The following is a 14,199-nucleotide window of genomic DNA, read 5'->3' as shown; positions in this document are numbered from 1 at the left end:
TCAAGTTGATTAGTGATATGCATTAATTAATCCTTTTTGCTTGGCCCTACAGTGGATTGAGAGTTCCAGTTTTTGGTTATGGTCAACTGGTTTTGCTCCTCAGGTTATGATGTCCTTTTATAATGCATACATCCGTCTTGTATTGGGCATTCATGATGGATTTGTAATATAAGTTGAAGGTGGGGACGAGTGCTGGTGTGGTGGGTTAGTTGTACCCACCATCTCTAGATTCTTTGGCATCTGGGATTTGGCATCTCTAGATTCTTTGGCATCTGGGATTTGGCATCTCTAGATTCTTTGGCATCTGGGATTTGGCATCTCTAGATACTTCTTAATGCAAGTGTTCTTTGCTTTGTTAGTGTGACCATTGTTTACCAGAGCTTGCACACGTCTCGACAATTCTTTGTGCTCCTTGTCCCAGTATAAAAGACTAGACAGATACATTATTTGTCTCTCTGGAACAGACAGGCTGTTCAACAGCCTGTCAACTGGCTGGAACAGACGGGTATAAATCGGAGCTGCTACATTTTGACCAATTCAGCCTCTACAGACTATTCCTGTGAGGTTATGTTCTGTGAAGTTTGTGGTCAGTGAAGCAGCTATGAGTGTGTCACGTTCCTGATTACCTCTTAATTGTTTGTGAAGATCAAATCGAGAATATTGTAATTTCAAGACATTTGTATTTGGCGTAGTATAGTATAGTAAATTGTGAATTTCATTTGGTATAAGTGACATTTTCCGTGGCTGCTTTACTTTCGTTTTTCAGCAGTTACCTTTTTTTTTTTTTTTTTTTTTTTTTTTTTTTTTTTTTTTTTTTTTTTTTTTTTTTAGATATATACAAGAGTTGTTACATTCTTGTACAGCCACTAGTACGCGTAGCGTTTCGGGCAAGTCCTTAATCCTATGGTCCCTGGAATACGATCCCCTGCCGCGAAGAATCGTTTTTTGATCCAAGTACACATTTTACTGTTGCGTTAAACAGAGGCTACAGTTAAGGATTTGCGCCCAGTAAATCCTCCCCGGCCAGGATACGAACCCATATACGACATAGCGCTCGAGGAACGCCAGGCGAGGCGTTCCGCGTACCTGGTTGATGTTACTAAAACATGAATACAATAGTAGGCTAAATAAGGTTCCTACAAAAAAGACATTTTTTAAAGTTTAGTAAATATTGTATAAGATAACGAATAATTTAATACAGATAAAGAATAATTAATATATAATGTTGATTACACACTTCAAACCATTCAATCAAGAGATGCTGTCCCAATGATTCTTTTTGAGACTTTTGTGTTCTCGATGTTGGAATATTGTTGCCCACTAACAGCCCCTTTCAAAGCTGGAAAAATTGCTGACCTGGAGGATATCAAGAGATCTTTTACTGTCCGAATCCACTATGCAAAACATTTAAGTTATTTTTACCGCTTAATAATTTTAAATCTTTTTTATTCTCCAGAGCGAAGGAGAGAGATACAAAATATTATAAATTTTGATAATAATAGAGAGACTGGTTCCAAACTTATACACTGAAATAACTCCACATGAGACCAGAAGGCATGGCAGGATGTGCTACATTGCTCCGTTGAAAAGCAGAGGAACAATAGGTACGCTGAGAGAGAACTATCAACACCAGAGGCCCGAGACTGTTCAACACTCTCCCTCTAATCATAAGGGGCATAACTGACTAACCTCTCACGGTGTTCAAGAAATAACTTGTTAAACACCTCCAAAGGATTCCTGATCAACAAGGCTGTGGGTCATACGTCAAACTACGAGCAGTTGCATAAACAGGCTGATTGACCAGGCTACCAACAAGGAGACCTGATCAGAGACCGGGCCGTGGGGACGCTGATCCTCGGAATGATAAACAGGTAGGCCTCCTTCAAGTAGCTTCTGTTGAAAATGACTGAACCGAAATTGGCCTTCATAAGTCCTTTTAAATATATTGAAGAAACGGTTTTAAGTGTTTATATATTAAATGACATGCAAATAAACAAATGCACGTGGAAGATGCTGTGAAGCGGTTTCCATGGAGACGAAGATTTCCTCGCAGCATCTTACCTGTTGTAGTGCTCACACCTGTGTTTGCAAATTGATGCGAATAAGCTTAAGTCAACTTTCTCGGAGATGCTAAATGAGGAAAATTCAAAGTTTTTTCAAAGATTTTTCTCTTTATTAAAATCACAACACAGCAGAGTTCACACGTAGATGTTGTTGGGGTGGAAGCTAGCAGAGGGTTGTGGTATGTGCCGAGTGCAGCTCACGTGTCGTCAGGTGAAACCGCTTGTGCAGTATGGCTAGCACTTGGAAAGGGGGGATGTGAAGACAAGATCCGGGGTATGAGATGGGATAGGAGGACAGATGGGAAATGAGGACAGATAGATGGCATATGAGGACAGATAGATGGGGTATGAGGACAGATATATGGCATATGAGGACAGATAGATGGCATATGAGGACAGATAGATGGGATATGAGGACAGATAGATGGGATATGAGGACAGATAGATGGCATATGAGGACAGATAGATGGCATATGAGGACAGATAGATGGCATATGAGGACAGATAGATGGCATATGAGGACAGATAGATGGCATATGAGGACAGATAGATGGCATATGAGGACAGATAGATGGCATATGAGGACAGATAGATGGCATATGAGGACAGATAGATGGCATATGAGGACAGATAGATGGCATATGAGGGACAGATAGATGGCATATGAGGACAGATAGATGGCATATGAGGACAGATGGAATATGAAGACAGATGGGATATAAGGACAGGAAACGGGATAAGAGGGCGGGGAATGGGATAAGAGGACAAGGGATGGGATAGGAGGACAGTGACGTAATGGTTCCCAACCACACGGAACATCAAAGATATGTTTAGTTAGGATCTAAAGGTATGAGGGCTGGGGCTGGTATGAGGGCTGGGGCTGGTATGAGGGCTGGGGCTGGTATGAGGGCTGGGGCTGGTATGAGGGCTGGGGCTGGTATGAGGGCTGGGGCTGGTACTGGGGCTTGAAGGTGATGGGGGGACCGTACTGGTGGGGGTACTGGGCTTCACCGTAGTAACTGACCTCGGCGTGGTAGCCACCGTAGTCGGCCACGTACTTCACCTGTCGAATGCAATAAAGCAGTTATTTTACCTTTTACTCGAGTGTTCTTTTATACCACAAATCAGTTGTATTAGACATTTGGCTTGAAATAAGAACACAAAGAAAAAGGGAAATTGTGGGAGGCCTAATGATCCATGCGATGAAACACGTGTGTGTGTATGTACTCACCTATATGTACTCACCTATATATGCTTGCAGGATCGAGCATTGACTCTTGGATCCCGCCTTTCTAGCTATCGGTTGTTTACAGCAATGACTCCTGTCCCATTTCCCTATCATACCTAGTTTTAAAAGTATGAATAGTATTTGCTTCCACAACCTGTTCCCCAAGTGCATTCCATTTTTCTACTACTCTCACGCTAAAAGAAAACTTCCTAACATCTCTGTGACTCATCTGAGTTTCCAGTTTCCACCCATGTCCCCTCGTGTGTGTGTGTGTGTGTGTGTGTGTGTGTGTGTGTGTGTGTGTGCGTGCGTGTGTGTGTGTGTGTGTGTGTGTGTGTGTGCGTGCGTGCGTGCGTGTGTGTGTGTGTGTGTGTGTGTGTGTGTGTGTGTGTGTGCGTGCGTGCGTGCGTGTGTGTGTGTGTGTGTGTGTGTGTGTGTGTGTGTGTGTGTGTTTGTGTGTGTGTGTGTGTATATTAATATATATACACACACACCCAAGCTAACATGTATATATGTTAGGGGTATACAAAAGTGAACAAATAGTTACGCTTGAAACACCCCCTCGAGCCCATTATTATGTTACTCGGTAATTTGTTCCATGACTCAACAATCCTTTTTCCAAACCCAGTATTTACCCAGGTTTTAACTGCATCTAAACTTCACGAAATTTATATCCATTGTTTCAAGGTCTATTTTAATTTCATCCATTCATATAATTCAGCCATATTACCCCGTATTCTTCGTCTTTCTAGAGAATGTAAGTTAATTTTTGTATCTGTCAAATTAAGGAAGATTTCTAATTTCTGGGATTAGCTTTGTCAAATTAAAGGTCTGACGGCTGAGTGGACAGCGCTCGGGATTCGTTGTTCTAAGGTTTCGGGTTCGATCCCCGACGGAGGCTGAAACAAATGCGCATATTTTCTTTCATCCTGATGCTCCTGTTTACCTAGCAGTAAATATGTACCTGCGGAGTTAGACAGCTGCTACGGCTGCTTCCTGGGAGTGTGTAACAAAAAGGAGGCCTGGTCGAGGACCGGGCCGCGGGGACACTATGCCCCGAAATCATCTCAAGATAACCTCAAGATAAGGATGGTTTCTAATTCCTGGGATTCGCATTGTTTTTCTTTTTTTCTATATTCGTTAAAGTGAATTTATTTTTATTATATATTCCGGCGACCAAAACTACGCTGCATATACTAAGTGGCCGCTACCAAGGGCAAGATAAAGCGCAATGATATTTAGATCTGGCACGTTAAGGTTAGTTGTGTATTGTGTTCTGTGGAGGAAATCTTTGAAACAGGACGCTGGGAGGGGGACGTCCAGGGGACAGGTCCAGGGGACAGGCGTCCAGGGGACAGGCGTCCAGGGGACAGGCGTCCAGGGGACAGGTCCAGGGGACAGGTCCAGGGGACAGGCGTCCAGGGGACAGGCGTCCAGGGGACAGGCGTTCAGGGGACAGGCGTCCAGGAGACAGGCGTCCAGGAGACAGGCGTCCAGGGGGCAGGCGTCCAGGGGACAGGCGTCCAGGGGACAGGCGTCCAGGGGACAGGCGTCCAGGGGACAGGCGTCCAGGGGACAGGCGTCCAGGAGACAGGCGTCCAGGGGACAGGCGTCCAGGGGACAGGTCCAGGGGACAGGTCCAGGGGACAGGCGTCCAGGGGACAGGCGTCCAGGGGACAGGCGTCCAGGGGACAGGCGTCCAGGAGACAGGCGTCCAGGGGACAGGCGTCCAGGGGACAGGCGTCCAGGGGACAGGCGTCCAGGGGACAGGCGTCCAGGGGACAGGCTTCCAGGGGACAGGCGTCCAGGGGACAGGCGTCCAGGAGACAGGCGTCCAGGGGACAGGCGTCCAGGAGACAGGCGTCCAGGGGACAGGCGTCCATGGGACAGGCGTCCAGGGGACAGGCGTCCAGGGGACGATCCTGGACGCCTGTTCCGTCTCGTCGTCCTGCTTCAATAATTTGTACACAAATATATCACGTTATTGTACTGTGTGTGTGACGTATATAGAGACATAGTGACCTTACCGTTTGCTTGCGTCCGTCGGGGAGGTTGATGGTGTAGGAGCCCGTGATAGTGTCACCATCAGATGCTTCATATTGACTGATGTCGTTGCCGGCACTGTCATCCTGGGCTCCATGGTTGTACGGTCTGGCCACCTGAGGACAGTGTCACTATTATGAAGTGTTTACTAGAGTGTGTCACACTTCTGAGTGTGTGTATACACTGAGAGTTGACTTTAGTCCTGGACTATATTTAGCACTAAAGAATACTTTCTTTAGTGTTCACTAAACTATATATGTGTCCTTAAAACCCTCTAGAGGTTCATATTAGGTAGTAAATTAGTATTTTGGGAATTGCACTGTTCAGAGTTACGATTAAAAGAGTTAACAAAAAAGTTGAGCAATTACTTCATATCCGGGTGTTGGAGAGGCGTGGACGAGGCCCACAGCTGTCACCACCACCACCACCACCAGGGACATCTGTAGCGTGCAAGGTATTATAAAGTCCTGTGTGATTTGTACTCGAATCCATTTCAAAGAAATCTTTCAAAATAACCAGCATATAAATATTTATGAATATATTTGTAATGAAACGGCGGTTGTTTTATAATTTAACTTATTTTGAATGTCTAAATGTAATTTACTTTTAATGTAATTTTCGAGACTAGGACAAAATTGGAGGCCGAGATGATGTAAGTTAATAGCAATATATATTTTGGACTGATCCAATGTTCATGTTTAAGAACTGGCGCGATGAACCTTAAAAGATTGACGCTACCTTCATGTACATGTTGAGCGGGGAGGTTGTAGAGTAACTGATGTCAGACTAGCCATCTGTCATGGCTTTATACTGAGACATCAGGGTGGCCCTGACACGACCAGCTCTCACCATCAACACACTACAACAGCCCAACACACTGAGGCACCAGGGTGTTCTTGACAGAACTTTCTCACCTACCACCACTGTTCCTCACAAGCGACTCTTGTGCAAACTTGAAAAAGAAAATTGTAATGAAGTGAAGGAGTACCTTTCAGGAAGAATGCAAAGAGGCATAGTAAGAGGAAAGCTGTTAGACAGGCGAGAAGTAACGAGTGGAATACCTCAAGGGGTCGGTGCTAGGGCCCATCCAGTTTCTAATGTATGTCAACAATCTAACAGAGGCAGTAATCTCACTCATATCGATGCTTACTAATGCTAAGTTAATGCGAATTGAAACAGAAATGCATTGCAAAATGAAGTAGACAACTCGTTAGATGGCTTAAGAAATGGCTAACAGACTAACCCTGACAAATGCAAGGTTACGAGGATACGAACTGGCCCACGAAGGCATCACGTACAGTACAGGATGGAGGGAAGGCAACTTCGCACTTCAGAAAACGAGAGAGAGATTTTGGAGTGGAAGTAACTGGAGAACTAACACCAGTCACACATCAACAGAATAAAGACAGCTGCATATGTCGCACTGGTAAACGTTCGGTTATCCTTCAGGAACCTGGACAAAGATCCTTTCTGAGCGCAATATTCATCCTTCGTGGGACTCATTGCTGAGTACGCTGCCCCAGCATGGAACCCCCCTTCCCTACTTAAAAGAAACACAAAACTTTAAAACATCTATGCAATCATTCTTGTTCCTGAGCTAAGGGAGCTGTGAAGAAAGAATGAAAAATTGCACCTCACTACAGAGGGGAAAAGAAGTAATAGGACAGACAGGATACTGAGGAGAGTGACACAGTATATATAATATACATATATAAAAGAAATATTCAGTGAGGAAACAGTAGAATGAAAGGGCATAATTTTATATTAGAAGGACAGATGAGTCATGAGATGTGCGGAAGAACTTTTGCGGTCTTAGAATCGTGAATGAAACAGACTACATGGAGAAAGTTGTTGGAGCCAGTGCAGCTTTAAATGCCAATATGACAAGAAAAAAATTAGTGAAAAGAGGCAATGCATTGAACTATACTGATGGTCGAAAGGTGGGACTGAAGAGCTGGTGTTCAACCCTGCAAGTACAACTAGGCGAGGACCCCTCCACAGCAACCAAACAAACCTTACGTGACGAGAGAGTGAGGTCACCCAACACATTCAACCACCGGACGATAATGATGCATTCGGATCCTGTAACTGTGGTAGAAATATATGTTCCCTGGTGATCAAATTCTCCTTGGGGGCGAATGTGTTCACATGCAGGAATTTCTGAACCTGTTGGAATATGACTTGTACCAAACATACTTGATACAATCAGAATTCTTTCGTTGCGCATATTCATGCTAATTCGTAAAGCCAGATAGTAAAACTTTGACACGGGTCTGAAGTATATCAAAAATTGAATACGACCGATTTTCTCTCTTTCCCCCCCCCCCCCCCCGTGTGTGTGTGTGTGTGTCCCCCTCTCTCTCTCACTCTCTCTCTCTGTCTGTCTCTCTCTCTCTCTCTCTCTCTCTCTCTCTCTCTCTCTCTCTCTCTCTCTCTCTCTCTCTCTCTCTCTCTCTCTCTCTCTCTCTCTCTATCTCTCTCTCTCTCTCTCTATCTCTCTCTCTCTCTCTCTCTCTCTCTCTCTCTCTCTCTCTCTCTCTCTCTCTCTCTCTCTCTCTCTCTCTCTCTCTATCTCTCTCTCTCTCTCTCTCTCTCTCTCTCTCTCTCTCTCTCTCTCACACACACACACACACACACACACACACACACACACACACACACACACACACACACACACACACACACACACACAAATGTTTTACAGTATGCCGCCCCATCGTGAAGGCCCGTTTAAAAAACATTTAAGCAAGCTGGAAATAATCCACAACTAAGAAGGTTTCGAGCATATAAATGAGATTGGGTGGCTATAAACAGGAGCCGCCTCCTATGGGCCAATATAGGCATTCTTCAGTTACCGTCATTCTTATGTTCTTACACATGTGGATATGAGAGTCATGTGTACTCACAAGCGGCTGGACCAGCTGGTAAACATCACATCTCTGACATATACATTTCCCTGGAAACTCCCCACGTCAGGAGAGAAGATGTCCTTAAGGTTTGAACCACAGCCATTCACTGGTTGATGAAAGCACTTTATTTCTAACCCACAATGTCTCTTCCACGGCACTCTCGTGAGTGACAGCGTGGATTTGAATTAATTGTTTCCATTAGTCGTCAAATGGCTGCGGCGCCCGCTGTAAAGACTTTCCATTTTCAACTGACTGTGGAATGAATGTTCGCCAGGCCAATAAAATTGCCTGAGGATTGTATTGCAAAATGGAAGGATGCGCGCGGGGAGTTCTGAGTCTTTGGTTCGCAGGACGTTCTCCTAATGTTCCCAACGTCAAGAAAACGATCAATTTAAAGTGTCCTCTCCTAACCTACCAGAGGACCCAAAACAGAAAACGGGACAGTACGTCACTTTCGCGAGCCGCTTTCATTTTGTAGTACGACAATATTTGGCCTCGTGTAACGCATACGATCTAAAAGCGACATTCTTTGAAGGACAGGTTGCAGGGTTCGGGGTTTGTGCTTATCATCGTTATTTATATTTCTCGTTATAATATATGGATCTTGCGTTCTAGATTGATATCAATGAAACAAAAAAAAGCTATGCTGGAAGAACTTGTTTGTAAAGAACATACTTAAGTAACTGTCACAGCTACACAGACACTGATGTTCTGTATAACAAGAACCTTCTAAACAAATGATTCAGAGCCAGTTGTTTTCATTTTAGGCTTTAACTGTTAACCGATTATTTCTGTACATTTATATTCCCCTTTGAGGCTGACATTTTCCTAGGCCTAGAGAACATTAACTTCCCACACCCACCAGTAAAACACACACTATGGAAAATCCCTCAAACCCTCAATGCTTCCAGAAATACAGGTGAGAATTATATATATCATTAGCTACACCTGTAAAAGAGTAGTGGGAACTGGCTGAAAGTCTTGGGGTAGACTATACCTGAAGTAGGTTCTGGGAGTTCTACTCTCCAAGCCTGGCCTCGGACCAGGCTTGATGACTTGGTCCAACAGGCCCGCAGGCCCCATATGGCCACTACAACCTGGTTGGTCCAGCATGGAAGCCTACCAGTGTGGAGTAGCAGTATAATAAGTATTCCAGTATAACTATAAACAAGGAAAGAGCTCGAGGTCTTTCAGTATATTATTTACAGTTATTGGGAGAATTACCTACAGATCTCCACCATTGTTCATTACAGGATTAGATTTTATTACGTTTTAAAAAGTTATTTACTACTTTTGTAATTCTTAGTCCAAGTTACATTTATGAAGAAAGTAATCTTATATTGATCATAGGCAATATTAGAATAAAATCAATTAGCTAAACAAAATATTGTGTTAATATTCACAGTTGCAATCTACCGAGTAGTCTAAGCTGTTACAGATCCCTACAGCGCGAGGCACATGACTCCACACCCACCTACACCTGCTACCACCGTCCACTGGTGCTGCGACACCCACGTAGGGCTGATGTACGTGTGTCACCAGTGTTTGGGTGGATACAAATAGGAGCTGCCTCGTATGGGCCAGTAGGCCTTCTGCAGTTTCATACGTTCTTATGTAAAGGATTCATTTATAAGAAAGTATTTGAATTAATGGTATAGGATTTTATTTAATATTAAATATAAATTTGCCATGAAGTCGAAGATGATGGTATATATGATTTGATATCAAGACTATATTGATAACTGTGTTATTGATAGACAGGTTCTGGCTGGTATGAGGGCTGGGGTTGGTACGAGGGCTGGTACTGGGGCTTGAAGGTGATGGGGGGACCGTATTCGTAGGGGTACTGGGCTTCACCGTAATAACTGACCTCAGCCCGGTAGCCACCGTAGTCGTCAGCAACGTAGGTTACCTGAAACAGTTGGGTTTAAAATAAGACACAAACCACAATGAGACGGTTCGGTTGCTTCAGGAAGACATTTCAGCGCTAAACTACAGTTTTCTGTCAACTTACCGTCTGTTTGCGGCCGTCGGGAAGTTGAACAGTATAGGAACCAGTGACAGTTTTCCCATCAGATTCCTCGGCTTGGCTGAAGTCAGTGCCGGCATATTCGTCCTTGACGCCATACTCGAAGTTGTAGGGAATTACAACCTATTGGGCAAGTCACAGAATTTACCATAGTTATCCAAGCATTAAATATTCGTTACATGTGTCAGTGCTTTATGAACAACAGCAAATTGTTTTATGGAGTTATAAACTTTTATATTGTGTGTTAAATGAGAAAAAAGGATGTTGACTGACCTGGTTGTAAGCCGGTTGTGGTCCAGGGGCACCGTAGCGGTCTTCAGGGGCGGCGAGAGACATGCCCACCACCACCACCATAACCAGGGCCACCTGTGGGGGAGACAGTTGGGTCATTAAGGGTTTCCTGCTTTAATGTTTCCTCTCGTGTTTAGTTTCCAGTCACACATTCACTGGAATATGCAGCTCCAGCCTGGAGTCCCATACCTAGTTAAACACAAGACGAAGTTAGAGAAGATTTAGAGGTATGCCACCAGACTTGTCCCAGAGCTGAGAGGTGTGATTTACGAGGAAAGGCTACCGGAATTAAACCTCACGTCTCTGGAAGACACATGTTAGGAGAGACATGATCACCACGTACAAAATTGTGTGTGTGTGTGTGTGTTTGAAATATATGTAGTAGATATGATGGAGGAAAAGAGGTTAAGAGTTGGTACATTAAACAACCGACGGTTAGAAAGGCGGGGCCCAAGAGCTAACATCTCGATCCCACAGGAACAGAGAGTCACAATGCAAGTAGTAAATACCCACACCAACAAAATACAAATATAGCTCAATGATTGTTATCATATATGTTGTACTTTCTACTTGTGACTATGATGAAGTGTTCTACAATAGGATCGAACCCCTCATCGTTCAGCTTCAGTATGGCAGAGATATATCACGTTATTGTGATTTCATTATGTTGTAACTATGATGGTTGACGTCAGCCTATATTAATGTAAGGTAATGAGAATTTGGACAGAAGACAGGAGACTAAAGCCAGAAACACTATATTTACCTAAACCAGAAAAGAACGAAGCCTTCATATTCTTGTACGCAACGTATGTCAGATCAATACTAGAATATGCAGCTTCTGAGTAGAAACCATACACAAAAAAGGTCCTGTAGTTTTAACGTAGTCCTGTAATTTACTCAGAACTGGCCCCAGAACCGAGAGGGTTTGTATTCAAGGAATGATATAGTAATCACCTCAAAACGCTGGAAGAGAAAACAAACACAACATCGTTATTTTCACTATTGGTACTTAGATGCAACGTTCTAACAACGTTATAACGTTACAACAAAACGTTATGAGAATGTTATTGATGTGTATGCAGTCACGACACGTCGTCCCTGTGATCCTTACAACAACTGAGATAATAAATGGGGTAGAAATAGTCAGCACAAGAAATAGCTAAACATAACGGCATGACTTGAAGATCCAGTCACGAGTTATTCACTGTGCTCAAGGGTGAGTCCCAGACGAGATACAGAACTGTGAGGAGAACCCTGGGGGTGAGAGACGTGAATAGAACGTCAAATGAAACAGTGTAAACTGTGATTCCAAACTCTGAGTATACTTACCATACATGTGTTTACATTTAAATATGGAAGCCATTGGAATTATAGAGCCATCAGGTCTGAGCCATCAATTCATGTGTGTTACTACAGTGTTAATGAAACTTTCGTGTCCCTTCAAAAAACTATGACTAAAACCATAATTATGAAACGAATATTCCAATTGCACAAATACTTGCGAGGTCCTAGAGCTAAAGCTCGATCCTGCAGGCACAATTTTGCGAGTACATTCATTATAGAGCATGAGTTGCATTCATCATTTTCTGGTCAGTGATAAAAGAAGCGGTAATTCACCTTGGGGATCATCGTGTGATATAGTCTGTTGAGGGTGTGGCGGTGGAGAGGCGACTGATGGTACAGTGTTGGGGCTGCTGGCTTATATAGTGGCGGCTACCACCCCCCCCACCTCCCTCTCACTCTCTCACTCTCTCACTCTCTCTCTCTCTCTCACTCTCTCTCTTACTCTCTCTCTCTCTCTCTCTCTCTCTCTCTCTCTCTCTTACTCTCTCTCTCTCTCTCTCTCTCTCTCTCTCTCTCTCTCTCTCTCTCTCTCTCTCTCTCTCTCTCTCTCTCTCTCTCTCTCTCTCTCTCTCTCTCTCACTCTCTCTCACTCTCTCTCTCTCTCTCTCTCTCTCTCTCTCTCTCTCTCTCTCTCTCTCTCTCTCTCTCTCTCTCTCTCTCTCTCTCTCTCTCTCTCTCTCTCTCTCTCACCTTCACTCCATAGAGATGTTTGACTGAGTCAGACGGTTATTAAGAAAATAGAATGAACTAAACGAGCAGGTTGTAACAGCAAAACTCAGATCATAATGTTGCAGGTAGTGTTGATATAGGACATATATAGGTTATGTGTTGGTGTATTTGACAACCGGCGGCTGGAACGGTATCCATATCAAAAATATCCATACAAAAATTAACGCAAAAAATCGACAGACAAGATTAAATAGATTATTTTGTCACTTAGATGATGAGCAGTTTTATTAATACACCAAAAACACTGGTAATCAATAAATTAATTAAATGTAGTTGATTTTAATTTAGCAATATGCACTTAAATTCATTTACATTTTTTATTTTTAAATTGCAGTATGTTACATAACTTTTATTTATTCAGAATAAGTGTAACAGTTATGGAAACAGTAAGTTTTGAAATAGGTGTGAACATTATTTTTTCTCTTTGAATTATTACTCTCAGTTTTCCTGTGCATTGATAATATTGTGCTCAGTGGCTCACTACATGTCGTCTAATAGATCTGAAACCCCTGTCCATGGAGGCCACAAGCAAATATAATAATGAGACAGTCATTAGAAGCCATGATGAGCATTCAGTTGAATCCCAGATTGCATTTCTTTTGAGCATCTTATGGTCGAGGTGGTTAGGGCTTATACATTGAGGTACCCAATGTACCACCCAGCAAGTAGTCCTAAACACAGTCCAGGAACAAAACGATTTCGGTTAAGTTGATGTTGACCAGACCACACACTAGAAGTTGAAGGGACGACGACGTTTCGGTTAACTCATGATTTCGGTTAACTCATGAAAGTTGAACTATTACGCGACGGGTACAACAAGGCTATAGTAACCGGGGCATCAAGAACTAAAGACCTCACTCCTCCCGCCAGCAGTGTTGGGTAACTACCGGAGTGACACCCCCGGCCAGGCACGGTACACGTGAACACACCCCCAGCCAGGTACACTTGTCTGGCTTCGGGCACGACAGTAACTTCCCCCAGGTATACTACGTTCTTCTTGTGGAATATTGAAGCAGAGGAAAGTATTCTTTACACTCGTGGAGAAGGTCTGTCTGACTAGTCAAATGTTATTTTACGGTCTGATAACTTAGGGAGTGATGGTAGTGTTTTAAATTAAAATCACTTTGTCAATATATCTGCAAAGGGTCAAATATACTCTATACTCTGATTTATTTGCGCGGCCCGCACAGAGGATACTTTAATTTGGTCATTTAAACTTTACGAATTTCAGAAAGTTTAAAATCTTCAGAAAAGACTCTCATGCCAACGCAAATGTGACCCATCTGGCCCTAGAGGGACCCTCAGTTTGACATGCCTCTATAGTATAGAATAACGGGCAGTGGTGATTGGAAGAGGATTGAACTGCCCATGTAAGTCTGTAACCTAACGAGGGGTCATAGTTATGAAACAAAACTTTGAAGCCAGGTTCTGGTTATCTTAGTTGAGTGTTTGGTCTGTGGCCACTGGCCAACCTAGGTCGGGTCACTTACCAGCTGTTCATAACCCTCTTGATTCACGGTACTATTTAGGACATGTATTTTGTTTATCTTAGAGCAAAATTGC

The 14,199-nt window shown here is 43.4% G+C and overlaps 2 protein-coding genes across 2 annotated transcripts; both read right to left on the bottom strand.

The window, feature by feature from the left end:
* Nucleotides 1-2,324: 2,324 nt before the first annotated feature.
* On the bottom strand, nucleotides 2,325-9,484 carry LOC123761132 (cuticle protein 7-like). Its single transcript, XM_045747076.2, has 5 exons — nucleotides 9,472-9,484; nucleotides 7,349-7,500; nucleotides 5,703-5,774; nucleotides 5,319-5,450; nucleotides 2,325-3,126 (listed from the first exon to the last, which is right to left on the bottom strand). The coding sequence occupies exons 1-5, from the start codon at nucleotides 9,482-9,484 to the stop codon at nucleotides 2,905-2,907; spliced, it is 591 nt and encodes a 196-aa protein (XP_045603032.2). The 3' UTR covers nucleotides 2,325-2,904.
* Nucleotides 9,485-9,889: 405 nt separating this feature from the next.
* On the bottom strand, nucleotides 9,890-12,224 carry LOC123761241 (cuticle protein 19-like). Its single transcript, XM_045747187.2, has 4 exons — nucleotides 12,181-12,224; nucleotides 10,546-10,638; nucleotides 10,258-10,395; nucleotides 9,890-10,155 (listed from the first exon to the last, which is right to left on the bottom strand). The coding sequence occupies exons 1-4, from the start codon at nucleotides 12,190-12,192 to the stop codon at nucleotides 9,991-9,993; spliced, it is 408 nt and encodes a 135-aa protein (XP_045603143.1). The 5' UTR covers nucleotides 12,193-12,224; the 3' UTR covers nucleotides 9,890-9,990.
* Between the last annotated feature and the right edge of the window lie 1,975 nt (nucleotides 12,225-14,199).

This window comes from Procambarus clarkii, chromosome 41 (genome assembly GCF_040958095.1).
Source record: "Procambarus clarkii isolate CNS0578487 chromosome 41, FALCON_Pclarkii_2.0, whole genome shotgun sequence".
Lineage (NCBI taxonomy): Eukaryota > Metazoa > Arthropoda > Malacostraca > Decapoda > Cambaridae > Procambarus > Procambarus clarkii.
This window is presented reverse-complemented; position numbering and strand designations above follow the sequence as displayed.

Coding starts and splice junctions, on each gene's coding strand:
- LOC123761241 (XM_045747187.2), bottom strand. Junction 10,396..10,545: donor CACAACCGGCTTACAACCAG/GTCAGTCAACAT, acceptor CTTGCCCAATAG/GTTGTAATTCCCTACAACTT. Junction 10,156..10,257: donor CCGACGGCCGCAAACAGACG/GTAAGTTGACAG, acceptor CAACTGTTTCAG/GTAACCTACGTTGCTGACGA.
- LOC123761132 (XM_045747076.2), bottom strand. Junction 5,775..7,348: donor TCACTCTCTCGTCACGTAAG/GTTTGTTTGGTT, acceptor TGCACGCTACAG/ATGTCCCTGGTGGTGGTGGT. Junction 3,127..5,318: donor CCGACGGACGCAAGCAAACG/GTAAGGTCACTA, acceptor TGCATTCGACAG/GTGAAGTACGTGGCCGACTA.